At 47.9% G+C, this 27,941-nt stretch overlaps 1 protein-coding gene across 7 annotated transcripts in view; it reads left to right on the top strand.

Annotated features, from left to right (window-relative positions):
* The window catches only part of bcl9l (bcl9 like), a 124,377-nt gene extending 99,031 nt beyond the window's left edge, over positions 1–25,346 (top strand). For 5 of the 7 annotated variants that reach the window (XM_069894682.1, XM_069894684.1, XM_069894681.1 and 2 more), the window contains 7 exons: positions 7,801–7,920; positions 10,363–10,573; positions 11,453–11,552; positions 14,295–16,623; positions 20,038–20,070; positions 21,424–21,654; positions 22,178–25,346. In XM_069894682.1, coding sequence (XP_069750783.1) covers positions 7,801–7,920; positions 10,363–10,573; positions 11,453–11,552; positions 14,295–16,623; positions 20,038–20,070; positions 21,424–21,654; positions 22,178–23,361 — 4,208 coding nt within the window. In that variant the 3' untranslated portion in view covers positions 23,362–25,346. The remainder of the gene's footprint in view (positions 1–7,800; positions 7,921–10,362; positions 10,574–11,452; positions 11,553–14,294; positions 16,624–20,037; positions 20,071–21,423; positions 21,655–22,177) is intronic. The other 2 variants (XM_069894686.1, XM_069894687.1) reach the window with 2 other exon arrangements.
* Positions 25,347–27,941: the final 2,595 nt, after the last annotated feature.

Below are 27,941 nucleotides of genomic sequence, written 5' to 3'. Positions count from 1 at the left end.
AGGATAAACTAAATTATTGATATTAGGACAAACTGCATTTCAGAAGAATACTCAATTATTATATTCTTCCCTCTTTCCCCCCCACCCCCCCGCTTCTTTAGTAACTGTTTTTTTGCTTATCTGTGGAAATAGAGGTTTCAGTTTTGAGGAAGGGGGAGGGAATGTAGAATGTTCCTTATAGCTGATGACCTGTATAGCTGGAGAAGTTTGCTGGGAGAGGGAAATAAATGGAGGGGCTGTAAAGTTTCCAGCCAGCTGTCTAAAGTGCAATGAACTGGTATCTTTTGCATTTCTCATGGGCAATAGAAATATGTGACAATTGAGATAAGGATATTGTCTCGAGCATGTTAAATATTAGCCACGCACATTGGATGGATAGCCAGTGACGTGCCTTTATTTAAGGAAAGCTGAAAAAGGACAAGTCATAGAACTATAGGCCGTTGAGCCTAACATCTCTCATGGAAAGGTAAGGGAGGGGATTCGGAGGGATAGGGTCTGCCAGCAGAGATGATCGAGAAAGTCTGCGGATGCTGGGGGTAGAATCCATTACATCAATGTGCTGGAGAAATTCAGCAGGCCTCACAGCATCCAAAGGAAGAAAAGGGTGACCAACAATTAGGGCCTTGGCCCCTCATCAGGTATTTGATCTGCCAGCCTTTGGAAAGGCAGGGATCAATTAGGCCTTGTCAGCATGACTTTGTGTGTGGGTAATTGGGTCTCACAAATGTGTGTGATTTTTTTTTTTTGTTGAGGTGTCAAAAGAAGATTGATCAGGGCTGATTGGTGGACTTTGTTTATATGGACCAGCAAGGCCTTTGATAAGACCATGCATAGTAGATATATTCAATTGATTAGATCACTTGGGATTCAGAACCAGCTGAGTCCATTGGATTCAAAATTGTCTTGGTGGCAGGAGTCAGAAGGTGGTAGTGGAGAGTTGGTTTTCATACTGGAGACCAGTGACTGGCGGTGTGTATCCAGCATTAGTGATGAGTCTTACTGTTGATCATTAGCTACGTTTCCGATTTAGCTGAAGTGACTCAAAAACTTGTGGATGACTCCAGAATTGGTGGAATAGTGGACATTGATAAAGGTTACCTAAGGTTCCAGCAGGAAAGTGGGCCAAGAAATAGCATGGAATTTAACTGGAACCTGTGCAAAATGATCTACTATGCTGAATTAAACCAGGACAGGACATGCACGGTTAATGGTAGGGCCCAGGAGAGTGTTGTAGAACAGAAAGATGTATAGGTACATAGTTGCATAAAAATGGTGATCAGGTGGTCAGGATGGTCAACAAGGTATTTAGTATGTTTCTAACATTGGTCAAAATATGGAGTTCAGGAAGTAGGTTTATCATGATTGAGCAACAAGATGTTGGTGAGGCCACATTGAGAATTGTGAGAAGTTTTGACTATACGAAGGATGGCATTAGGCTGGAAGGAATATAGAAAAGATGCGTGAGAATTTTTGCTGGGACTGCAAACTGCTAAGTAGAGGCTCAATATGCATTGTAAGAGGCTGAGAGGTGATCTAATGTATATATCAGATCAGTGGTGACAGTATTTTTTTCTCCCCAGGATAGGGGAATCTAAAACTGGAGGGCAGAAGGGAATAGTTTAAAAGGAACCTGGGAAACAACTTTTTCTCACCGAGGTTAGTGGGTATGTGGAAAGAGCTTCCAGAAGAAGATGTAGAGGCAGGTACATTACAATGTTTAAAAGTAATTTGGGCAGGTATATGGATGGGAAGGTTTACAAGGATATGGGCTGAATCCATACTAATAGGTAGACAACTTGGTTGGCATGGATAATGATGTGCTGAATGGCCTGTTTCCATGCAGTACAACTATCTGACTCTGAGAAGCTGAGGGTGAGTTCACAATAATTCTGTGTCTGGAATTGATGTTTCTTTTCAGAGCTTTACTTTCCACTCACTTACCATTTGTGGAAATATTTTTTTTTTCTGATTATTGGCCCAAACTGCATAATTGAGACCAAGAAAGTAGACATCTGGTAACTAAACAGGTGTTTACTGGTGACTGTCATCAACATTTTTAGTTAAATTGAGTCATACAGCACAGTTAAGGCCCTTTTGGTCCAAAAGCCCATGCTGCTCAATTACACCCAATTAACCTACACCCCTGGTATGTTTTGAACGGTGGGAAGAAATTGGAGCACCTGAGGAAAACTCACACAGACGCGGGGAGAACGTGCAAATTCCTCACAGTGTGGGATTCGAACCCGGTCCCAATCACTAATGTTGTAATAATGCTTGACACCAAGGATGTGAATTTTAAAACTCGGAATTGTCATTACTGCAGCCAACCCACGTGCGTTGCATCACAAGGCTCTAAAACGACCCAAATTTATGGAGATTAAATTCTGATTGAACTCCACTGGCATTTCTGGTCCCACAGATTTTATGATCTACTTATGATTGCAAAGATAGTCATTACTTTTCTTTAGTTCACCAGTACTTACTCTGTACTTGCCCATTTAAAAGGCACTGCTGATTCAAGGCAAAGTGTATCTCTAGGCCCTTGTACACAGCCACCGAAGAGCAGAATATTTCAGGAAATTTTCTGCTCCAGTGGCAGTGTAAAAATGTTGACGAAATTTATTATGTAAATTCCATCCCGTAATTTTTCCACTGGGACCCCAACACATTTTTATGGAGTGGCTGCAGTGTAAGATGACCACAGCCACCCCATAAGAAACAGGCCTAATGAATATGATATTCACCCTCCGACAAACTCTGGAACACAGGAAGGCTATGTAAAAGTGCTTCTGTGTCAATGACCACATCAGGACACACCGGAGGTAAGTATGCTTTTTTTTTGGAATAATTCTGGTTTCTTTGTAAAAATTCCATGTGAGTATTTTGTGTGGTTATCTTTATGATGGCTGTGACCAGAAACAAATCTGAAAGTCAATCGATGAATAGAGAATTTTTTAAAAATTGTTTTATTATAAAAATGTTGTACTTTTTAAATTGCACTTTTAATTTTGTGCTACCTCTGCTTTTAAAGTTGGGGTGAAAAACAAACATCTGATCCGCGGGATCTGTGTTAACTTCCCCACTGCTGTACACTCCCGGTTAGCACCTTGTGCAGTAACTCACCAGCTGCTCCCATTGGAACTTTATCTGTAACCAGGAAGAATAACAGGAGAGGGGTTGCAGATGCCTCCACCCTGGACACCTGTGGCCAGAATTTATCCCTCAGTCACATTGTCTGGTGATCCTTTTACTTGCTGTGGCTTTTTTCAGGATTTTTGCAGAGTGCAGATTTATTGTCACTTTGCCACAGCCACCAAGTCCTTTTATTGGCTGCAGCACTGTGAGATGTGCTGAGCTCACGAAAGACTCTATCCGGGCAAATTGAGAGGTGGGCCCATTCCCAGCCCTTCTTTTCCTCCTTGTGTATGTTGTATGAGCAACTGTTCCTGCATCAAAGATCCAAACTGAGAAGGGTGGCACAGTTAGTGTAGCGGTTGGCGCAACGCTGTTACTACTTCAGCAACCCAGGTTCGAATCTGGTGCTGTCTGTAAGGAGTTTGTATGTTCTCCCTGTGTCTGTGTAGGCTTTCTCCAGGTATTCTGGTTTCTTCCCAACCTTCAAAACATATGGGGGTTGTCAGACAATTGGGTGTAATTGGGCAGCAGGGGCTCATGGACCGGAAAGGTGGATGTCTGGAAAATAAAAATTAGTGTAGACAGTTTTGGGGATTTCTCTGGGACTGGAGTAGTGGAAACTTTGTGCACTCCTTGTGCAAAGAGGCTGGTGAGCCAGTAACTGGAGGAAGAGCTGCAGCATTTCATTCCAGTTTGAGTGCAGCTGTGAGGTTCCCCTCCAGTTGAATGTCCCTTCATTGTCTAGGCTTGTGTTGAAAAGGTAATAAAAAGCATTTGCCTTTCAATAGCATTTTTTACAACCCCAGGCTGGCCTACAGTGCTTTGTAGTGAATAGTGGTCTTTGTTTTAATGTATAAAAACCAGCATCTAACTTGTCCAGTTCCTTGAAGAGCAATATGATATTGAGCCAGATTTTGGTCGAAATGTTGGCCAGGATACTGGAGGTTCGTCTCCCGGCTTTTCTTTGTAATTAACCCAAGGGACTTTTATACATCTTCAAGGGAAAGACAATGCAGTGCTCCTTGATGTCACTGTGGATTGTCAGCATTGTGCTGTAGTGACTTGAACCCTACTTGGTAGGGTGAAAAGCTGCAGATGCTGTAAAACTAGAACACAAACAGGAAATGCTGGAAATACTCAGTCAGCTGATCAGCATCTACAAAAAGAACAGTTCCAGTTCAACAATCTTTCTTCAGGTTGTGGAATAAAGGAAACTAAGTATACAGTTGAGGATGGAGGCAGAGAGAACAAAAGGAGTGTCAGTGAAATAGTGGAAAATGAAACTGAACAGAGATTGGTGTCAGCTGAGAGAGTTTGGTAACTATATCAGTCTGCCTCTAGCATAGACAGCTGAGCTGTCAATAACAAGCCGTCGCTGCTCCCTCTCAGCAGGCAGCAATTTATAAGACCATAAGACACGGGAGCAGAAATGGGCTATTCAGCCCATCAAGTCTGCTCGCCATCTAATCATGAGCTGATCCATTTTCCCACTCAACCCCACTGCCCAGCCTCCTCCCCTTAACCTATGATGCCCAAGAACCTATCAATCTCTGTCTTAAATACACCCAATGACCTGGCCTTCACAAGGGCCTGTAGCAACAGATTCCACAGATTTACCACCCTCTGGCTGAAGAAATTCCTCTGCCTCTCTGTTCTAAGTGGACGCCCTTCAATCCTGAAGTTGTGCCATCTTGTCCTAGACTCTCCCACCATGGGAAACAACCTTACTGCTCTACTCTGTCCATGCCTTTCAACATTTGAAATGTTTCACCGAGGTTCCCCCACATTCTCCTCAATTCCAATGAGTACAGGAGCTGTCAGACTCTCCTCCGATGATAAATCTTTCATTCCTGGAATCATCCTTGTGGGCCTCCTGAACCTTCTTTCTTGAATGAGGAAGCCAAAACTGTTCATGATTCTCCAAGAGAGATCTCAACAATGGCTTATAAAGCTGTAACATCACATCTCTGCTGTTGTATTCTATTCCTCTTGAAATGAATGCCAGCATTGCATTTGCATTCTTCACCACCAACTGAACATGCAAGCTTGCTTTGCTTGAGGACTCCCAGGTTCCTTTACATCTGGGAATTTTTAATTTTCTCCCCATTTAGAAAATAATCTACCCGTTTATTTTCTCTACCAAAGATACTTTCTGACATTTCATTTGGATCTTCTCTGCCCAATCTCCTAATCTGTCCAAGTCCTTCTGCAGCCTCCCTGTTCTCTCAGAACAACCTGCTCCTCCACCTATCTTGGTATCATCTGCAAACTTGGCCGCAAAACCATTCATTCCATAATCCAAATCATTAATGTATAATATTAAAAGAAGTGGCCCCAACATCGACCCCTGTGGAACACCACTAGCAGCTGGCAGCCAACAAGATCATGATACCGAGATTCTGACTCTGCTTCCTGCCAATCAGCCAATGCTTTACCAGCACAAGTAGGAATCCTGTTATACCACAGGCTCTTATCCTGTTAAGTAGCCTTTGTGTCATCCATTTTCCCCTTAGTATCCCACTATCACTGCGATTCCTTTTGTTCTCTCCACCCTTGCTTTGTGACTGTAATCTATAGTTCTAGAAACCCCCAGCAAGAGTATCATCCACTCTGAGTCGACACAGTCAAGCCCCGTGAGATTGCTGTGAGTGTCCTTGAGCTCACTTCTCATCCTTCTCATTCATTGAGTGTAGGACCAGTCTGCACAGCCCCTCCTCGTGGAACAAATTTGCCGTTTGAGGAACCAATCGTTAGTGACAGCCAAGTACATTTAGGTAGCCCCATTAATGCAATAAAACTAATCAAGACACTTCAAAAGAATGCATTGGAGGAAAAAAAGGCATGAAGCTCATTAGTTCCCAATAAATAGTCCTGACTTGAAATGTTGACTGACCACAACCACCCATGGATGCTGGCTGACTTGCTGAGTTCCTCCAGGAACTCATTGTTCGCTCAAGATTTCAGCATCTGCATTCTCTGTTAGTTACATGAGGTGATTATTTGAGTCATACAGCACAGAAATGGAGTCCTCAACCCTTTGAGCCCACACCAACCTTCGAGGACTCATTTACACTAGTCCCATTTTATCCCCCCCACATTCCTTCCCCCACCACCACCAGATTCAACTTCTCAACTATATATTGGGATGATTTACATTTGCTAAACCGGATGTCTTTGGGATGTGAAAGGAAACCAAAGAATGTACCTAAAGGAAACCCATGTAGTCACGGGGGGTATGTGCCTGTGGAGCATCTGCTCAACTAATGGTGCCACTGTGCTGCCTCTTGTCAGCTAGATGACTTGGTCAAAGATTTGAGTGATGCAGGTTTACAAGGTAAATTGCAGGAGCACAGCTGTTCACAGAACCAACATTGCGCGGCGAAGCTGGGGAAATGCAAGAGGCTGGATGGCAGTGATACAGAGGTTAGTCACCTGAGTGGATTATGGGATGGAGGAATTTGCAAAGTTGAGAATAAGGGGATTAATAGACAGGGAGAAAAGTATTAAAATTTGAAGATTGGTAACTGGAAGGTAGTTCGCAGAGTGCTGGGTGGATGGGACAGTGGAAATCTAGTTGCAACATTTGTGTTTATGAAGGGTAGAACTGGTGAAGTTGGAACAATTGGATTGGAGTTGTCAAGCCGACAAGGTAATAAAGGCATGGATGAGTGTTTCAGATAGCGGAGATGGGGCATTGGTTGGGCTTGGAGAGGACACTGGTATCAGGTGCCAGGGGAAGGCAATCAACCATCAGTTTATTTCAGATGGTCGTTGGGGAGAAACATGGATGGGACTATCGATGGGGAAGGAATGGGGATTAACAGCAGTGGCTTTGGTCTTGCCAAGCAGAGGTTTTTGCTCAACCTATACAAGGAACATTACATGGGTCTGATAGTGGTGATGGGGAGGTCAAGTTAGGGTCATTCCAATGTGCAAATGCTACTGACCCCAAGAACATGGAGGAACCAAGGATTGATTCTTGAGAAATATTACATGGTCTGACCACACTACTCCACTCTACCTCAAGGCAAGCCAACTGTTCTGGATAGCTCAATTCACCACCCCCAATACCTCAAACCTTGCTCACTTCAAACCACATGCTCTCTTCATTCAAATCCCCAATCTCAAACTCATGGCAACCAAGAGCTCAAATTGGCAACTTTCATTGTTAGCTGAATATTGTCCTTCTGTTCTGATGACAGAATTGAACTGGTTCCCTAGGCCACTGTATCTCTACGTCCTTTTGGTGAAAGAAGCTTTGTTTAAATTTTCAGTATAATGCTTCCATGGGATAGCTATGTGTGTGTATATGTGTGTCATTGATGATGTGAGCATGCATGCACCTAGGTCAGGGTGTGCGAGTGCGCAAGTATCTGTGCGTGTGTGCGACTAGGTCACTGTGGGTGTCGGTGCGTGCGCGCGCCTGGGTGCGTGCGCGCGTGCGTCCATACTTGCCTATACGAGTCCAGGTATGTGTTTGTACCCAGGCATGTGCATGCGCACCTGGGTAGTGGACGGGGCGGGGGGGGGGGGGGGGGGGGGGTGCATGCCTCGATCCTGTGTGTGTGCATGCACGCCTAGGTGTGCGTGCGCTGTTGTGTAAAAACACACTGATAGAGACACATTCCAGCTTGTGATCTTGCTATTTGTGCTTTCCTGAGGTAGATGGAGCCCCCCGGAGCAAGAGGCGGTGTGTTCTGGAACGCAAGCAGCCATACAGTGGAGACGAGTGGTACTCTGGACCAGACAGTGAGGACGAGGATAAACCTGGAGTGGCTGCTCACAGTACGTGCACAGGGATCCTTGTCACGAAACTTAATGATGAATAATGTTCAAGTTTACAAATTGCTAAAATCTCAAATCAATTCTTCTCCAACAATTAATAAGATTATAGTTGATATTTACCTCTGCTTATCTGTCATTCCTCCACAATTTGTTATCTCATTTCACAAAGAAAAAATGCCAATTTCAATTTTTAAATTTTCATTTGAATTCCACCCCAAATTGATTTTTGGGACAGAATATTTCCAGTGATCTTTGTGGCAAAAATCCTGCATTGCTCAGCTCTACTTTTAAAGATGCATTCCACCAGGAAAAATGGTTTCTGTACCATGGGACAGTATCAATGTTGGCAGCAAACTTGGATAATGTCTCTGCCCTCGTCTCCACCACAGGTTCGCTGAGCTCCAGTCTCCTGCGCCATCTGGTGGCCACTGGCAGCAGCAGTGACTTGGAGCATCCTGAAGCAAGCAGTGACATTTCCCCTACTATTTTTCCCCTCTCGCCCCCCCTGCAGTCCCCACTCGTCCACCCCTGCAGTCCCCACTCGTCCACCCCTGCAGTCCCCACTCGCCCCCCCCTGCAGTTCCCACTCGCCCCCCCCTGCAGTCCCCACTCGCCCCCCCCTGCAGTCCCCACTCGCCCCCCCTGCAGTCCCCACTCGCACCCCCTGCAGTCCCCACTCGCCCCCCCTGCAGTCCCCACTCGCCCCCCCTGCAGTCCCCAATCGCCCCCCCTGCAGTCCCCACTCGCCCCCCCTGCAGTCCCCACTCGCCCCCCCTGCAGTCCCCACTCGCCCCCCCTGCAGTCCCCACTCGCCCCCCCTGCAGTCCCCACTCGCCCCCCCTGCAGTCCCCACTCGCCCCCCCCTGCAGTCCCCACTCGCCCCCCCTGCTGTCCCCACTCTACCCACTGCTGTCCCCACTCTCCCCCCCGCTGTCCCCACTCTCTCCCCCGCTGTCCCCACTCTCCCCCCCGCTGTCCCCACTCTCCCCCCCGCTGTCCCCACTCTCCCCCCCGCTGTCCCCACTCTCCCCCCCGCTGTCCCCACTCTCCCCCCCGCTGTCCCCGCTCTCCCCCCCGCTGTCCCCGCTCTCCCCCCCGCTGTCCCCGCTCTCCCCCCCGCTGTCCCCGCTCTCCCCCCCGCTGTCCCCGCTCTCCCCCCCGCTGTCCCCGCTCTCCCCCCCGCTGACCCCGCTCTCCCCCCCGCTGTCCCCGCTCTCCCCCCCGCTGTCCCCGCTCTCCCCCCCGCTGTCCCCGCTCTCCCCCCCGCTGTCCCCGCTCTCCCCCCCGCTGTCCCCGCTCTCCCCCCCGCTGTCCCCGCTCTCCCCCCCGCTGTCCCCGCTCGCCCCCCCGCTGTCCCCGCTCGCCCCCCCGCTGTCCCCGCTCGCCCCCCCGCTGTCCCCGCTCGCCCCCCCGCTGTCCCCGCTCGCCCCCCCCGCTGTCCCCGCTCGCCCCCCCGCTGTCCCCGCTCGCCCCCCCGCTGTCCCCGCTCGCCCCCCCGCTGTCCCCGCTCGCCCCCCCGCTGTCCCCGCTCGCCCCCCCGCTGTCCCCGCTCGCCCCCCCGCTGTCCCCGCTCGCCCCCCCGCTGTCCCCGCTCGCCCCCCCGCTGTCCCCGCTCGCCCCCCCGCTGTCCCCGCTCGCCCCCCCGCTGTCCCCGCTCGCCCCCCCGCTGTCCCCGCTCGCCCCCCCGCTGTCCCCGCTCGCCCCCCCGCTGTCCCCGCTCGCCCCCCCGCTGTCCCCGCTCGCCCCCCCGCTGTCCCCGCTCGCCCCCCCGCTGTCCCCGCTCGCCCCCCCGCTGTCCCCGCTCGCCCCCCCGCTGTCCCCGCTCGCCCCCCCGCTGTCCCCGCTCGCCCCCCCGCTGTCGCCCCTCGCTGTTGCCCCCTGCCGCCCCCCGCTGCCCCCCCGCCGCCCTCCCCTCGCCCCCCCGCCGCCCTCCCCTCGCCCCCCCGCCGCCCTCCCCTCGCCCCCCCGCCGCCCTCCCCTCGCCCCCCGCCGCCCTCCCCTCGCCCCCCCGCCGCCCTCCCCTCGCCCCCCCGCCGCCCTCCCCTCGCCCCCCCGCCGCCCTCCCCTCGCCCCCCCGCCGCCCTCCCCTCGCCCCCCCGCCGCCCTCCCCTCGCCCCCCGCCACCCCCCCTCGCCCCCCCGCTCCCCCCTTGCTCCGCCGCTCCCCCCGCTCTCCCGCCGCTCCCCCCGCTCCCGCTCCCCTCCTCCCATGGTGCCCCCTACTCTCCCGCCTCTACTTCACCTGTTCCCCAGCCCTCCTTATCCTCTGCTCTTTTTACCATGCCCCTCTTTTCCCCCCACCCCCGTGTTCTGTTTCTGTCAACTAATGTGTGTCCTGCAATAGTTTGAGGATGGGCTGGGATGTGGAGAAAGACTCTTCGGGAAGAAACATCGGCATTGATTGCAAAACTAGGGATTGATCTCTTGTGTTTCCTTTGTGCAGATTGTACAGTGGTGGAGTCTGCCCTCTCAGGGGCTGTTCAGCCCTCTCCCAGTTCAAATCCCCTCCCGACAGTCAGCGACACTGCCCCCACCAGCGTTCCGCACAACACAGCAGGCGGGCCCTGCCTGCGATCAGACAGCGGCAATCCCAGGAACTCCAGCAAGCCACCCTCCCAGTTTGTTTACGTCTTCACGACTAACCTGGCCAACATGTGAGTGTGTGGAAATGGTGCAGCAAAATGCTGGGACATCCCAGCAGCGCCCGCTGAGGTCAATGGCAATGAAGTAGAAGTTATCTAGTCCAACGTATGCAACTCCAGAAGTCAGGGAAAGGGGAAGCAGAGAAAGGACAGTGAAGTACTTGAACTTGGACACACAGCATGGTAACAAGCCCTTCTAGCCTATGAGCTTGTGCCTTCCAAATGCACCAGTTAACCTCAACACCTGAAGGGTTTTGAAGGAAACCAAAGCAGTTGGAGGAAACCCATACAGACAGGGAGAGAATGTACTTGCAGCCAGTGATTAGATTCAAACTCTGATTATTGCTGATGTAATAACATTGTGCTAACTGCTTCACTAACTAGCAAGTAAATAAAAGATTGTGTAGAGGAAAAAAAAATAGGCGATTGTGGAGCAAGTGAATGACCAAAGAGATGGGCGAGGAGGAAGTGTAACCTGAACTCAGGAGAAAATCACAGAGTCTGGGGGAAATGGCAGACCACAGGGTGTAGACCACCCTTTCAGTCATGAGGTAATAGAGAATCTCTCCCACAGTCCCACTTCACATTATTGCAACTTCTGGTTTTATCAATGTTACTGTCTTTGGCTCTGTATCTGATTAACAATATTCACTCCAAAGATCTGGAAATGCAAGAATGCAGTGAGAGGAAGGGTTGGGATGGATAGGTCAGCACAGGGTGGAAAAAGTTGGTGAAGATTGGGCTAGTGAGGGTAAAAGAGGGTTCATAGAGGGTGGTGAAAGTGATGGCAGGGAAAGTGGGTCAGTGAGGGTTGGGAGTGTAGGGTTTAGCAAGAGGGTGGAAGTTGCATTGAAATTCTTGGCTGCACTTACACTCCTTGTTGAATGGCAGGGCTGCAGAGGCTGTGATCCAGGGCCGGTCAGACTCAATCGTTGCCTATCACACGCACAATGTGCCTCGCACGAAACTGGAGCAAGTGTACGATCAGAAGGTAAGTGGCAATGCAGATGAAACTTCCTCTGTTATATTCATCAGAGCTTAACCAATCCTCATTCAGGTCCCTGCTGAACACTGCTCAGCAAGTTACCATGTAACCTTTCCCACCACCCCCTCCCCCGGAGCTGCATTCTATTGATAGGGATTCATGGGGGGGGGGGGCCTCCACTTTCCTGCTCGATGATCCACTTCCTTTTACTTTTCTGTTTAACACACGTTTGGCCTTGATGTCCTCTGAAAGTGGAAGTTCCGCTGTGTGGAAAAACTGATTTCAAGTTGAACCAAAACTGGTGAAAGAGGTGGGCATTGAGGAGGAAAGGTTGAGTGTAGGTGGGTGGTTTCCACACAATGGGACTTGTGGCTGCCACTGGTGGGCTGAAGTGATAGAATGTGCACATCCTGTCAGGGTTAGCAGAAGACGGCTGATGAAGGCTGAAAATGGCTGTAGAGATGGGTGAGGTAGTTAGAGGAACTTGAAGATGAGGCACAATTTTAAAACTGTTAATAGTCATTTAGTGAATTCTTTTCTTTGTAAAAATATTTTTATTGAGTTTAACGCATAAGCATAAATACAGAATTGGCAATTATGTAATAATTCATTTGTATACAAGAAAGCACGCATAAATAAAAAGCCAGTGGAAATAAAATAGTTCAAACGACATCAATAATTGCTTCTAAAACATTTAATTGAAATGATCTATGCGACCATGTTAAACCCATTTGTTGAAATAACTAGTATAAAATAAAGGGGGAAAATAACTAAAATTAGATCTAGACCAGTGGTTCTCAATCTTTTTCTTTCCACACATGTACCACTTTATGTATTCTCTATGCCATAGGTGTTCTGTGATTAGTAAGGAATTGCTTAAGGCGGAATGTGGGTGGAAAGAAAAAGTTTGAAAACCACTGTTTTAATCGTACCTAATTGACTCGTTATGTGCACGGTTTCATAACTCCAAAGGAAATGGGCCAATTACAATTTTTCTCAAGCAAAATATTTCAGTAACATTTGGGTCTAGAGTAGTGATTCTCAACCTTCCCTTCCCACTCACATACCTCCTTAAGCAATCCCTTACTAATCACAAAGCACCGATGGCATAGGGATGACTTAAAGTGGTATGTGAGTGGAAAGAAAAAGGTTGAGAATCACTGATCTAATCAAAAACATTTATTGATTTTTTTTTCCATTGAGTGAATCCTGAACAGGATGTTGGAATTTGGACCACAGACAGTTTAGGTTGAGTAGAAAATAGCTGTGAAGGAAGTATTGGAGTAACAAAGGATGGATGCAGCCTTTATCAGCAAAAGGACTCCTCTGGGGATTGGGACAGCTGATGTAACTGTGCTGGAGATAGGTGATCTTGATTAATAGGATTATACACTTGCAAGGTCAGCTTCATCAATGATGTGGTTAAGGCTGGGGTGGTTCCAATTCTGACATTGGGAGAGTTGCGGAGAGGGCCGTTGGCCAGAGAATGGGATCTATGGTGGAAATTTAAAGCAGTTTATGTTTTGGAAGAAATGATGTATCCTGAACCAGATGCCATAAAATTGATGTTCAATATTAAAACAGTGGCCTGAAGGGGTAGAACAGGGAGCAGCTTCATTACACATGCACTCCAAATGATGCCAAGGTACTCGGCAAATTTTATTAATAATTGTTCAGGGACAGAAAGAACTGGATGAGAATGAAAGAACAAAAGATGATGGAGTGAAGTGATGGAGGAAAAGCATGGCATGGTTTGTTACAGTGGAGGCTGCAGAAGCTGAACTCGAACCTTCCCTCTGAGGGAATGGCATCATGACTAGTGAGGGCCATATTGGTCTGACATTGGAGAGAGGAATGTTAGAGATCAGAGAGTAGTTTGCAAGATCCAAGGAATTTGGCCATTCATTTGGGATTGGTTCTATTTAGGACTTAATTGCCAGACTTCTGCAGTGAGCAGAGGCCTTCGTTAATGAATGTCAGGAACTGGCAAAGATTTTGGATCACTTTTTGCAAATAGTTTGCTGCAGGAAGGAGTCGTCCTCAATCACGCTCCATCAGTCCACCAAAGGGCTTCACTTAGGCAGGTTAGCTCAAGGCTATTGAGGCACGATGTTTGAAATATTTTTTAAACCGCTAAAAATAATCTGCAACTCCACTTTTGTTTCTTTAAGACTGGATGAAACCAATGTGGAGAATCAGAGTTCAGTGTCAGATTCTTAAGGACACACAATGCAGAGGATTAATATTGTTTCTCAAGGAAGGGGGAAGGGGTTTCAGTGACATTTGTATGCATATGTGTCGATTTCATGATCCCTATATAAGAAAGCGAGATACAGTAAGACCCCTAACCCTATTACCCGCAATTCAAGCAACTGGCAGCCTTAAACAAGAGGCAAAAAATTGTGGAAAATAAATAAGTAAAAAATACAGGTTTAAAATTGGCGCATGTTGCAATTAGATTGCCAATCTATGCACAAGCAATCTCAAGCAACCAGAAAATTCACTTATCCAGCATCTACTTATGTCTGTAAGTGCCAGATAACAGTGTACTTTGGTTGTAAGGGGTAAAGGGTTCTAATTTTCCTTCTAGGGTCCTATTTTCTGTGTATGGTAAATTTTAGGCATATTTATACTGGAGAAGATGAGACCCTTCCAGTTTCCTCCACAAGCACTGCTGTGTGTGGGTTTAACCATGGCTGTGATGTTTTAGTATCTGGAAGTAACATCTCTCCTTCCTCTCACCAACAGGCTTCACTTGCCACCCAGAAAGGAGCTGGACTTCAAGAGCAGCTGGCACGTAACACCCCTCCAGCTCGTACCCCCCAGCCACAGCCCTCGCAACAGGGCCAACAATGCTTGCAGCCTCCCAGCTCACTGCCTCCAGAGGGGGGAGCTGGACCCGAACCCTTGCACTCAGACATTGGTTCCAAGCCCTTGGAGAGCAATGGCGGAGCCGGGAGCCAACCAGGGAACAGTCACCCCAATGTCAGCAACGCGACTACCAACCCCCTCCAAGGGGTTCCAGTGGATCCAGCCAATGGAGGAAGTGTGGAGGCCAACAATCCACATGGGAATGGATCATTGGTCATGAACCTGCATCCCAACACTGAAGGTTTGTCCAAGGAGCAACTGGAGCACAGAGAACGTTCCTTACAGACACTAAGGGATATCGAGAGGCTCTTGTTACGCAGCAGTGAGAGTGAATTTTCTATGAAAGGCAACTGCGGCCCCAACGGGCAAGGGGATGGACAGCAAGTCATGAAAAAGGCAGAAGAACCTTTACAGTCCATGATTTCCCAAGCACAGACTTTGGGCGGAGTTGAAGGGCAAAATATGGAGCAAGAGCCCATGCACCATCAGGAGGTCATGTCACATGACCCAATAGGACAACAGGTCACCATGATGATGAATCCTGTCAACCAGGAGAATCTGACTCCAGAACAGGTGGCCTGGAGGAAGCTTCAGGAAGACTTCTATGAGGAGAAAAGGAGGAAACAGGAGCAAGCTGTGGTTCAACAGAGAACAATGCAGGAGATGATGATGCAGCGGCCCATGGGAGGTATGATGGTACGAGGACCTCCCCCTCCCTACCACAGCAAAGCTGGTGACCAGTGGCCGTCAGGTATGGGGAACCGGTTCACAGGCCCCATGGATGTTCCCGATTCCATGCAGCCCCGAGGAACTGCTCCTTTCTCTGGGCCGCGCTTCCCCAGTACCCAGGTGCAAAGGGTCAGTGGGTATGGAGGGATGCAGAACATACCCATAGAAGCCTTGGGGGCTATGAATCCAATGCAGCGGACTGTCCGACCTGGAATGGCCTGGCCGGATGATATGCCGCCAATGGGAGGTGGGGGGAATTTCCCTCAAGGAAGCATTCCATATCATCCTGGCCAGGGCGATCCCGAAAGGTTCATGAACCCAAGGGCCAGGGAAGAATTGCTGAGGCAACAGTTGATGGAGAAAAGATCAATGGGGATGCAGCGCCCACTGAACATCAACAATGCCAATAGCATTGGAGGCATGAACCAAGGAATGGAGATGGAGCGGATGATGCAGGCACAGAGACAGATGGAGCCAGGAGCCATCTCCGGGATGTTTCCTGGCCAATTGCCTGGAGACAACGTGAGTGGAAATCCAATGGGATTGGATTTTGTTGGGTCGAGGGGAATGTTGAGCCCTCCCTTGGGACAGGCAGGACCTGTGCGTGATATGGATGCATCGATGGGTCCTGGTAATGTCAATATGAACATGAATGTAAATATGAACATGAACATGAATCTCAATGTCCAGATGACCCCTCAGCAACAGATGATGATGTCACAGAAAATGAGGGCACAGGAAATGATGTCACATCAGGTTTTGACTCCAGAAGAGATGGCACGAGTAAGATCACAAAATGGCAGCAGTGTGATGGGTGATGCTCAGAAAATGTTGATGCAGTCACAATTCCAAAATCATGGACAACCGGGTTTTCCTGGTGGTCAAGGACAGTACTCCAACATGTCTCAGGAAGTCAACAGCATGGGGAATCCAGGAGAGATGTTTAGTCCTGAACAAGGCCCCATGCCTGTAAGTAGCATGAGCAACACTGCCAGACTGAGCCACATGCAAATGACCCCAACTTCAAACCAGTCTAGCAACCATGGTAACGTGGGCTCAATGCTTCCAGCATCCCAAAGGGGTCTAGGGCGAAGACCCTCTGACCTCACTATCAGCATCAATCAGATGAATTCTCCCAACATGGCTCACCTAAAGTCACCAACCATCAGCCAGGTTCACTCCCCCCTGGTCAGTTCCCCGTCCGCCAATCTCAAGTCTCCTCAGACGCCATCTCAGCTGGCAAACCTGACTTCCACTAATGCCTCGGGTCCAATCAAGTCTCCCCAGGTCATGAGCTCCTCTCTTCCTGTCCGTTCTCCGGCAAGCTCTCCCAGTCGGCTAAAGTCACCGTCCATGTCTGTCGCCTCACCAGGATGGACGTCATCACCCAAGACCACCCTTCCAAGTCCTGTGATCAGCCAGGGTAAACCGCCTATGAGCTTGAACTCTTCTGCCCCATTGGGAAACATTGAGCAAGGTGAGAAAGGAGGTTGAATCTTTGTGCTAATCATTGAATAGCCTGCCTGACCCAGCAATCACACCATGGGCATTTCAAACATTCTTGCCAAATCCTTTTTCTTTTTGGATTTTTCAACTGCTTCAAACACCAGAAGCAGTAGGTGGCCACCAGGTAGGGCTGCTCCCTCAGCACCCTGGTGACCCAGGTGCCATCCCGATCTCCATTGCTGTCCATGTGGAGTTTGCATGCTCGCTCTGCGACCAGGCAGGTTTCCTTCAGGTGCACCAGTTGCCTCCCATATCCCAAAATCATGGGTGAACTGACCGTTATGATTGCTCCTCATGCTTTGGCAGGTGGGAGGAGTTGATGGAAACATGGGGAGAATGCATAGATGGTTGATGGGCAGTGTGGACTATGTCTGAGAACCTGTTTCTGTTCTGTGTAACTGTCTGACCCAACACCAACGGATGTCACAAATACACAAAATTACTAGGGAAACTCAGCAGGTCCCGCAGCTTCTGTAGGAAACAAAGATAGATAACCAGCACTTTGGGCCTGAGCCTCCCTTGGATGCTACAGGTCCCGTTGAGATTCTCCAGCAATTTGATGTATTTGCTACAGTAGCAGCTTTTGCAAATTTTCGTTTCATGCTGTGGGACGTCAGTCACGTTAGTAGTGTCAATGCAGCACATTACCACACAGCCAACTCCTGGCCCTGCCACACACGTTTTCTTGAATTGGAATCGAGTGTACCAATTTGGAGGCTTTTTGTGCAATCATTGTCCCTCCCCCAAACCCCTGTTATCCATCATATATGTGTCTTTTGGGTTTTTTTTGAGAGTATCATAAACCGGGAAAAAACATTGCAGAATTGATGATGCGTCAACCAGCTATTCAACTGCTCTTCCCATTTTTCATTGTTCCCACCTCCTCATTGTGTCAGCAACTTCCTCCAGATAAGTTTCTCCAATTTAAATTGGTTATCTCGTAGTTTAAGGAGAAGCTATCTTTAAATTTTATTTTATTGACAGCACGGTAGAAGCAGAATCGGCAGTTTAAACCTGTGCCGCCCAATTACACACAAATTAATCTACAACCTGTACGTTGTGAAGGGTGCGATGAAACCGGAGGACCTGGGGGAAAAAGAATTGGGGGGGGGGAACGTGCAAACTCCTTACAGACAGCACCAGATTAAAATTCGAGTCGCTGGTCCTATGCTATGCGGACTGCTGTGCTAACCATGCCACCCTTTATCAATTACTCCATAGTCAGATCTGTTCAGTTATCTGATTGCTGCTTATCTCCAGTTATGGGCAGAATTAATGAAAAGTTATTGTCAAGTTACAGATACACAGTGTACAGATGCTTGCTGCAGCTTTTCAGCAACATGAAACACACCATCAATAATTTTAGCATAATTAACACATAAAACGAGAAAGAAAGAATAAATATAAAAGGAAGACTAGTAAATAAATATTATTGATAATGTTGTTAGAGGTGTCTCGCAGCGGCAAAGTTTTCACTGGCTACCATCAGCTGTTTCTGTCAGTTTACAGCTCTGTCCACTAGATGGTGGCATTTCCCAAACCTGGGCCAGTGATTCACTCTGCAGTCTTGATGCCGGGCTTTGTGATCTTGAGTTGTTCCCCCTCACTCAGTCCTGGGAATTGTTCCAATTCTTCCAAAGACGGGTTCCACTTGTCAGTGCCAATTTCCGAGATTTGAGAGAAATAAGAGAGTGCGTGGGGTCCTTGGAAATGAGGGGGGCAAAGGGTGAGACATCACCTTGCAGCTGGGTGTCAGGGGCGAGTTGCAGGGCATTCTAAAGCAGGAATCTAACATCCAGAACTCTTGATTCACACTGGTACAGATGTCAAAGATAAAAAGAGAGATGAGGTCTTGCAGCAGCATAACTCCAGAATTAGTTGCAGATTAAAGAGAAGATCCTACAAGGCTGTAACCTCTACAATCATGTTTGTGAGTAAAGGCATGGCAGAGTTGGCCAGATAAATTCACAGCTCAAAGGATGGTGTTGGAGGCAGGGTTTCTGATTCCTGGATTACTCTGATCTGCACAAGCTGGACGGATTGCACCTGAAGTAAATCTGGTCCAATATCTTTGCACGGAAGCTTATTCGTGCCATTGAAAAAGAACAGATCAGCGACATACATTTGGAGGGAAGGTGCAAACAATTTTAAAATCCTGCGACTGCGAGGTCTGGGTCTAACATGGTGGCACCTATGATCCGCAGTGGCCTTGAGGCAGCAGTCTCCAGGGAAAGCTGAGTACTGGGGCAGGGCACCACAAAATGGAAAGACCAACGCCCATTTGAGGAGAAGTAGAGGAGACAACCCACAAGGACAGTGTCCACAGTGGTGGACCAGTGATGGGGGCTTTGCGGCTGAAGAACCCACAGGCAGCGGGCTGTTGGTGACTCAAGGCGAGGGGGAAAAAAACCACTCCAGCTGCATACGACTGCAGTCAAGGGACGCGCACCAGGCTGCAGACTGCTGGCGACTGGCTGAAAGGGTACCAGGTATCTGAACCAGGATGAGAGAGGATGCTGAAGGATTCCTGATCATGTCAGAGGTTAGGAACTGGAGCTTGGGTTGACGATGGTTTAGACTGAAGGCTGTGTGGCTGTGGAGGCTGCAGGAGTACTGGAGGCGATTCCACGGGCATTCAGGGAATCTGGGGAACTCTCTTTTGCTTCTCTTCCTCAAGCTGTAAGGGGCAACGGGCAATTTTTGTTGATGTCAAATCTTTGTCTGCCTTACGGTTGACAAAAGGAAATTCATGTAATATTACATTTTCTCTTTTATAAATGAATCTTGAAAGTAAACCAGAGTACCTTGAGAAACCCAGGAGGTTCCCTATAGAATGTACAGTCTCCACATGGACAGCATCCAAGGTCAGGATTAAAGTCTGGTCAGTGCTTCATTCGCCAAGGAGCTGCCAATGGAATTGAACTGTGCAATGTGCTCTGAACATTGCACCTTCTGACCTGGGGATGAAAAGTTGCGGCAAAGATAGTTGGGCTCGGGACATTGCCCTGATAAATTCCTGCACCACGTCATGGGGCTGCAATGATTCACCGCTGATAACCACAGCCATCTTCTTTGGTGTGGTTTGGCTCCATTGACTCGGGTGTTTTCCTTTGATCACCCCCTGCTGACCAAGGGTGCCTTGATGTTGTGAGCAATCTCTCTCACCTTGTCTTCAGAACTTAGCTCCAGGGCCAGGTTTAGACAAAGGCTGCAATGAGCTCCAAGAATGATGGTTCTGGGAGAGACCAAAGTGAGCACTATTGAGGAGTTGGTGAGGAGAGCCACTAGGTGGCAGTGTTTGTGACAAATTCCATGTACTAATGACCAAGGGCTGTAACATCAGTCCCTTTTGTCTCATCCACACCATTTCTTCCTTTCTCCACAGACTTGCACCAGCCCAACACCATTCTTGATGCAGGTACAATGGAGATAATTGATTTCAGATGAACACCAGGTGCATTGTTTCATGACCTCGCAGAGAGTTCCAGTGCTGGGTGTGAAGGGTGTTGATAGTTTTGATTTTCAGCTATGCTATTTCATTGATCTGAGGAAGGGTGGAGTGGCCATGTTCCGAACCTGTTGTTTCTTTCTTGATTGAAAGCCCAAGATTAGTCGTTCACATTCAACCTAACTGAGACACACTCTCGATAGTGCAGTTCTCACTTCTTCCAACAGAATCAGATAAACAAGCAATAGTAAAATCATTCAGTGTTTTTGGAAATGGCTCAAGTTCAAAGGACAGGCGATTTCCTACCAATCTACATCTCAGTGGAAGCTGCTACGTAGTGAACTGTGGTAATGTTGGAACTGTATGCCAGTGAATCCGTTCCAGAGGAACTGCTAATTCCTGTAGTTTCTAACAAACATACACCACAATGAAAGGGAGTCTCTCAGACACTGTCCCCAGGAGGAATCTGCCCTGGGGAACCCTACTCCAGCAGAAATCTGTCCTGGGAAATTGTCCCCCGGCAGGAGTCGGTCTTGGGGGATCCCCTTCCCCCGGCGGCAGTCGGTCCTGGGTGATCCCCTTTCCCGGGCGGCAATCGGTCCTAGGGGATCCCCTTCCCCCGGTGCCAGTCGATCCTGGGGGATCCCCTTCCCCCGGCGCCAGTCGGTCCTGGGGATCCCCTTCCTCCAGCACCAGTCAGTCCTGGGGGACCCTCTATCCCCTGGCGGGAAACTGTTCTGGAGCACCGTCCCCCAGTGGGAATCAATGTCTATGAAACTGTTCTCCAGGGAAAACTCCTGTGAAACTGTCTTGAGTTCCTTTGAAAGTGTAATAGTGAAATTCCAATGCTCTGAAACTTTGAGCTAGAGGGTCATTTGTTGAGAAACTGAGACAAAAAGCCCATGAAAGTGAAAATGTGCCCGCATGAGTGTGAATTTCTGCCAGATCATTTCTCCAGAAAGTGTCACATGATGTCAAACTGTTCCTCAGAGGGCGTAGCATTTTAACTTTGGGGTATCAGTTGTTGAACTGTTTCCCTCGTAAAGATCGGTTCCAGTGGAATTGACCCCGGTGACGGTCCCTGCCTGCGGGGACTGTCCCTCGGTGACTGACCCCACCTGCAGTGCTGTGCCTGGCGACGAGCAAGTTTGAGTGTGAACATTTCATCAAGGATGAGTTGAAGGAAAATGTGTACAACGGGATTCCTCGTTTCCCAACATGTTTCTTGATGTACAGAAACCGTCAGACTTGTTTCAGTGTGCTGGAGCCAGTCAGATCGGAGAATTACTGAGATTGATTTCACCTTCCGTCCATACCAAACAGGTCCCATCGCCTCTGTGTCTCGCTCTGGTCCTGGCCCTGGCCTACCTTACAACTCACCTGATTCAACGCCTTCCCAGAATCCTCTCTCGCTCATGATGTCACAGATGTCCAAGTACGCCATGCCAAGCTCCACCCCGCTTTATCACGACGCGATTAAAACCATCGCCACCTCCGATGATGAGCTGGCCCCAGAGCGGTCAATGGCAATGATGCAGCCCACCAGCGTCTCTGGTAAGTGACCCCACAGTAGAGAGGAAACTTGTGGTCCTAAAACATTTCTCGGGCGCAAGTGATGCTCATAGTACATCTTGACCAACAAAGTACTTCCTGAAATTGATGTAAGAAGTGTGCCAGCCAATGTGTGCATAAACAGGAATATGATATATAACTGATAACCTTATCCAGTGGTGGCAGTCCAGGAATAATTATTGGCCTCAATGTCAGAGTGATCTCCCATGCACTTCTCTCTTGACACTTGAGGATATCTATTCTCTTTTAGCTGTTGGGAGCTGAAGCAACAGTGTTCATCTCCTTTACATCAGCTGCCTTTTCCTTTACTACTGTCTCCATTTTAAAGTGCTTCTGAAAACCTGGTTCTTTGGTTCAGGATCTGGTTGCTTATCTGAATATCTTGTTTGATTTACATTCCTACAAGTTACCATGGGCATTTTTATTGTGTTAAGTGGAAGTTATAATTGAGGTTGCTGGTATGTGGAATGGGGCTTCATTAATTTCCTTTTCAATTCCTCTGCAGGAATGAGTGGGAGCCAGAATCCACAGCCACATCTGGTGTCGCAGAGTGTGGTTGGGCCAGGATCTGCAAACAGCCCTCTAACGATGAGTATGGTGGGGCAGCCGTTGTCCCATGAACCCCCAGCCCCCATGATGCCATCTCCCAGCATGATGGGACCCAACATCCCAATGCACGATGGGCATGGCCCTGGAATGACTGTGCAAAGCCCCATGATGGTGCATCCTTCCCAGGACTCGCTGGCGCAAGGCTGTGGTCCATTAACTGGCAGTGGTTCCCAGATGCTACCTCAGAACCCTATGGTCCTGCAGCGAATGCAGCACCAATCCCACAATCCCCTTCAGTCCCCAGGCTCTGGCATGCAGCAGGTGTATCCGCCAGGGATGGCCATGTCCCACGACGAGGGCATCGCACCCCATGGGGTCCCAGCTGCCCCGGCCCCTGCTCAACAACAGCAGCAACCTCCTCCTCCTCCTCCTCCTCCTCCACCTCCGCATCTGATGGCCAAGAACGTGTCAAGCCGATCAGGAGGTGAAGGCTACCAGCTCTCGGGAGTGGCTTCAGTCCTCAATGACCCCGAACTTCAGGACGTCATCCGCCCATCAGCCAGTGGGATTCCGGAGTTCAATCTGTCACGCATCATTCCTTCGGAGAGACCCAGCAGCACCCTGCAGTATTTTCCCAAAGGAGAATCCCAAGCGTCAAAAGCCCCGTCTTCCAACCCGCATCTCATGAACCTTCAGAGCATGATGCTGGAGCAGGCTCCCCCCAGCAGACCCAACCTTCCAGGACCACCGCAGCAACATCAGCAACAGGTGGTGCAGAGGGGACTGAGCATGCACATATTCCACCCGGGCCAAGTGCCAGGCCCCATAATGGCAAGGACAGGCATGCCGGGCCAACATGGCGTAATGAGCAATAGCCTGCACCAGGTTCTTATGTCTCCACAGCAGAGCTTGATGGCCCAACAGAACATGATGCTACAAGCCAAGCAGAGGAGCCTCTCGCTTTCGGGGGAGATGTACGGACAGGGAGGTCACATGCTGCCTCCGCAGGTGGGCGTGCTGGGTACACCGCCCCACCAAAGTATGATGTTCCCTCAGCAGTTGAGGCAGAGGAGCATGTCCTTAGACGCACCCATCACCTTTGTCCCAGGACCTGGCAACACTGCCAACATGCCCTTTTAGCTCCTCTCATCGACTTTTCGTACAATTAGGATTTATGCAAGTCGTGACACAACAGTGGCGGGAAAATAAAAATAATTTTATTACGAAAAGTGAAGCCCAAAACTGAGGAGACCAGGACGGGGCTGGGAGGTGGGAGGGTGGGGAGGGGGGGTGGGGGGGGGGGTGGGGAGGTGTGGGAGTCAAAGATTATTTTTTAACAGAGTGAACTCGGCCGAAAGACTTCCAGACATTTGCATTTTTGATTTTAAATTTTTTATTTTTCTCTCTCAGTCTCTCTCATTTGGTTTCCTCGCCCACTGTTGTGCAAAAGAACTTTATTACCGCTGTAAATATTCTGCCTCAGTCTGTGATTTGTTTTTACAGTTCCTGTAACTCTGTGTTTTTGCTCGAAACCCATCTAGAACTGTGACAGGGAAATTCCAGGAAGTCTCTCTCTCTCTCTCTCTCTCTCTCTCTCTCTCTCTCTCTCTCTCTCTCCCTCCCCCACCCCCAACCCCAGAAAAGAGAAACTTGCTGTCCACCAGGATCACAGCAGGATTCTGAGATGTTCTTCCTAAGGTCAGCAATGGGGTCAAAATTCTCAACCCTTGCTGGCACCACCCAATACTTGCTGGTTCCTGCAGGTTCTGTCAGGTGTGGTCCAGTAAGCTGTGGTGAAGTTTGGCGTTGAGCCTGAAATCTGGCTGCAGTGTGAATCACTAAGTAACTTCTGATTATTTAGTTCTTAGAAGTAATTGAGAGAGGAGTAGGGAGGTTTGGAGGAAAACCTGAGATCCAAGTCCAGCCTGCCTTGACACTATCCATTTCTGAGATTGAGAATGTGCCTCTCATGACACATTTGTGCTTCAATATGAACAAATGCTGGGCATTGAAAAATGACCCCAGAGCTGAGAAACCATATAGTGTCTGCAGTTCAATCAAGGTTTCTCTGTTCTGGCCCTCGATGCAGGTATACCACTGAGGTCCAAAGGGGCTGTGTATGTGGTAAATTAGAGAGGGAATTGGTTAGGAGGTAGTTCACCTGTTGGGAAAGCCGCAGAAGTGGGTGAGACATGCATTTCCCCATCTCCCTTATTTCCTGGAGACCAGTGTGGTGAACAAGCTGGACCTCATTCCCAAATCTGGCATTTCCTGAGGGGAGTGGATTTGGTTAAAATTCATTCCTCCACCCCAATAATAGCACCTAACAAGCCTTGAAGGCAAACGATTCAACCAGTCTATGTAGCACGACAAATTTGAATGGCCCATGAGATAATTTCATGAGCTCTGAAGATTACTGACGCTCAATGTAGCCCAGGTTTATTGGACTAACACCTGCCTCTGAGATGAGGTCAAGAGGTCCTGAGGAATTACTACCATCCCATCCACCTGCAGGTGGGCAGGAATGAGGAAAGCAGGTGAAGATTGGCCCATTACATGGAAGTTTATGGGAAAGGTGAATAGAATCATGGGATACTTACTCAAATCATAGCACAAATCCTAAAGTATCCTGAAATAAAACACGATGACTCATTAATCGTTGTCGGTCTGTTGCCCAGAATTACCGATCGATTGATTGATTAGCGGGGATGGGGTTTTGCTCTGTGGCTCACACTGAACACAATCCAGTTCCCAGCAGCAACCAAATCCAATTTTTAAACCCAGCCTGCAACATCCACGCATCTGGCTTTTCAATCGATCTTTGCAAGAGCTTTATGAGTTTTATCCAGGAAACACTCACAATTGGGTGGACCTTATGGGGAGAAAAGGGTTTGCAAGGGTTGGGTGGGGATGTCATCTCACGGCAAATCATTCTCTGAAGAGGTATCTGAGGGATGGAGATTATTGTGAGGAAGATTTCTTCTGGGGAGAGAGTTTCTCAGACAGATTTAACTGTCACAGGTCTCATTTGAAACTTTTTTTGCACCTTTTGGTCCAGAGGCTGATTTTGTTTTTGTTTATATAATACAGACATTCATAAAATAAATGAAATTTTTAAAAATGTATTTGCGAGGAGAAAAATTTTTAATGAAATTGAAATCTGTTTCTGATTGCTTGTGAAACCATTGCCTGAAACCAGATGTTTAAATCAACAGAAGGAAAGGGCAGGGGCTAGAGAAAAGTCCCAAGGATGATGAGGAAGTTCTGCGGAAGTACAATAAAACCTGTTATCTGAAATTCAATCAACCAGCAAAAAAAATGGAGGAAAATAAATAGGTAAAAAATGTGGAAGTTGAAAATTGTTAGTTGCCAAACATGCAATCTCAAGTAACCAGAAATTTAACTTATCCGGCATCTTCCAATCCCTATAGTTGCTGGATATCAGGGGTTTTACTGTAGTAAGGAAGAAATGAGGTGTTACATCTTGGTGGAATATGATTTCCACCCCCCCCCTCTCCCCGCCAGGACTGGTTGAGGAAACTCAAGGTGAAAATGTGTCATTGGGTAGTAGTGCCTTTGAAACAAGGTGGGGAAATGGGTTTCTTTCCATTGTATCATGACGTGCTCCAAGTGCTCTTTACCAAGGGCCAGGAAATTGATTGTAGAACTTCTCACCACCAGCAGCTTGCCCTTCCAGACTTGAGGGATGTAAATGGTTCTCTGACAAGTGATGTGCCACTGGAAATTCAGCTTTGTACAATTTGTATTGTGGTGAAAACACCAGAAATATGGTTAAATTTGTTAATGATATAAGGATAGGAAAATAAATTGTGAAGGAGATGAGGGATAGAGATGGAATAAATGTGTGGGCAAATATCTGGCAAACATTAAAATGCAGGAAAAAGTGAAATTGCTCATTTTTGTAGGAACATTTTTTTAAAAAAATGCAAATTACCCAAATGCTGATAGATTTTGGAACTCCAAGTGGCAAAGTAATCAGGGTGTTTCAATGTATTATTTGTAGAAGCCAGTAGACAAATACTCCTTCAGTAAGTAGATAAACCAGCAGTGTGTTACAGTTAATGGTTTCTGCCATGAGAGAATGTAGAAGGAGGGGTCATGGTTTAAAAATGAGGGGGTTACATATTTAAGACTGAGATGAGGTGAAATTTATTTTCCTCAGAAGATTTCCCTCAAAGTTTAGAGAAAGCCAAGTCATTGTATAGAAGTGGGGCTTTCAGCCACCCAGTCCATGCCAACCTCTAGTCTTTGAATATATTTAAGAGAGAGGTAGATTGGCACTTGATAAGCAAAGCACTGGAAGATTACTGTAGGAATGTGGGAATGCTGAGTACCATCAAATCGGCTGTGAACCCATTAAATGTTGGAGCAGGCTCAAAGAACCAAGTGATCTACTCCTGCTGCTAATTTGTATATCCATACATACATCAGAAGTTACATCTACCAAGGAAACCTTAAAATGTGGACTTGTCTCCAAGCTAAACAGGTTCCATGGCACAACTGAACGAAGAGTGTAGCCTTCTCTGTGTTCTGTCAAATGCATCATTGAAAGAAGCTTCTTGTGATTGGTTGTTTGGGATTTCTTGTGTATAAACTGGCCCACTCATAACAGCACTTGTAAAGTTCTTATGACTGAATAGAGACTCAGTCCTTTGTCAGTCACCAATAAGCTCTGTGCACTGGCCAAGGTGACGCGAGTTGGCTATTTGACTTGCCTGGAAATATGGCTAATTGCACAGGGGCAGGCAAAAAGAAAGGACCAGTTTAAATGTGCCATTCAGTCAACTTGATTCATGCTGATGAAGATTATTCCCAAGTCTTCTGCGCTCATCTCTTCCTATTATTTCTTTCTCATACATGTTTATCCATCAACAATACTTTTATTTGCGTTATTTTTCTCGACTAGAAACTGACAAAGAAATTTAAAACAGAAAACTGTGGAAATGCCCAGCAAGATTGGGTAACATCAGTTAACTTTTCAGGAGGCTGACCATTCACAGGACTTGAAGAGGTTTTAAAAAAAAAATTAACAGCTTTTAACTTGCAAGGGGTGGATCAGACTAAGGCAATAACTTGGATAGGGTGTGCTGAGGGTTGCCATGCTGACGTGCAGTTGCATAGAATAATGAGGGCAGTTAAAGAAAGGACAAATGAACCACACAGCTGTAAAATCAGAACTGTTGCTGGGGCCTGATACCAAAAGGAGATTTCAAGAACTGCTCAGCAGATCAAGTAGCACTTTTGGAGGGAGGAAAACATAATAGATAACACTGATCGATGACCTTGCAGCAGAATTGGCAAGTTCTAGTATAAACAAATTGTGATCCCAAATTGTTGAATTCCATTTGAGTTGCAAAGACTGCAGCGTCCTCCGATGGAAAGTGAATTGCTGACCCACAAGTTTACGTTGGACCTCATTGAAACAGTGCAGGAAGTCACAGAAGGAGAGAGTGGTGGAGAATTAATGATAGGCAGCTGGAAGATCAAGATACCCCACACTATGCAGACTGATCTGCAAAATAGTGATTTAATCCGCAAATTAATAATTCCAATGTAAAGGAGACCCCATTGTGAGTATAGACTATATTGGAAGAAGTGGAAGCGATTTGCTGCTTCTCCCAAAAGGACTGGATCTCTGGGTGGTGGGATGAATTGAGGTAGATGAATGGATGATGCACCATATGAGCAGAGTTATGAAG

This window comes from Narcine bancroftii, chromosome 8, assembly GCF_036971445.1.
Source record: "Narcine bancroftii isolate sNarBan1 chromosome 8, sNarBan1.hap1, whole genome shotgun sequence".
Taxonomy (NCBI): domain Eukaryota; kingdom Metazoa; phylum Chordata; class Chondrichthyes; order Torpediniformes; family Narcinidae; genus Narcine; species Narcine bancroftii.
The sequence above is the reverse complement of the archived record's forward strand: the minus strand, read 5'-3'. Positions and strand labels throughout refer to the sequence as shown.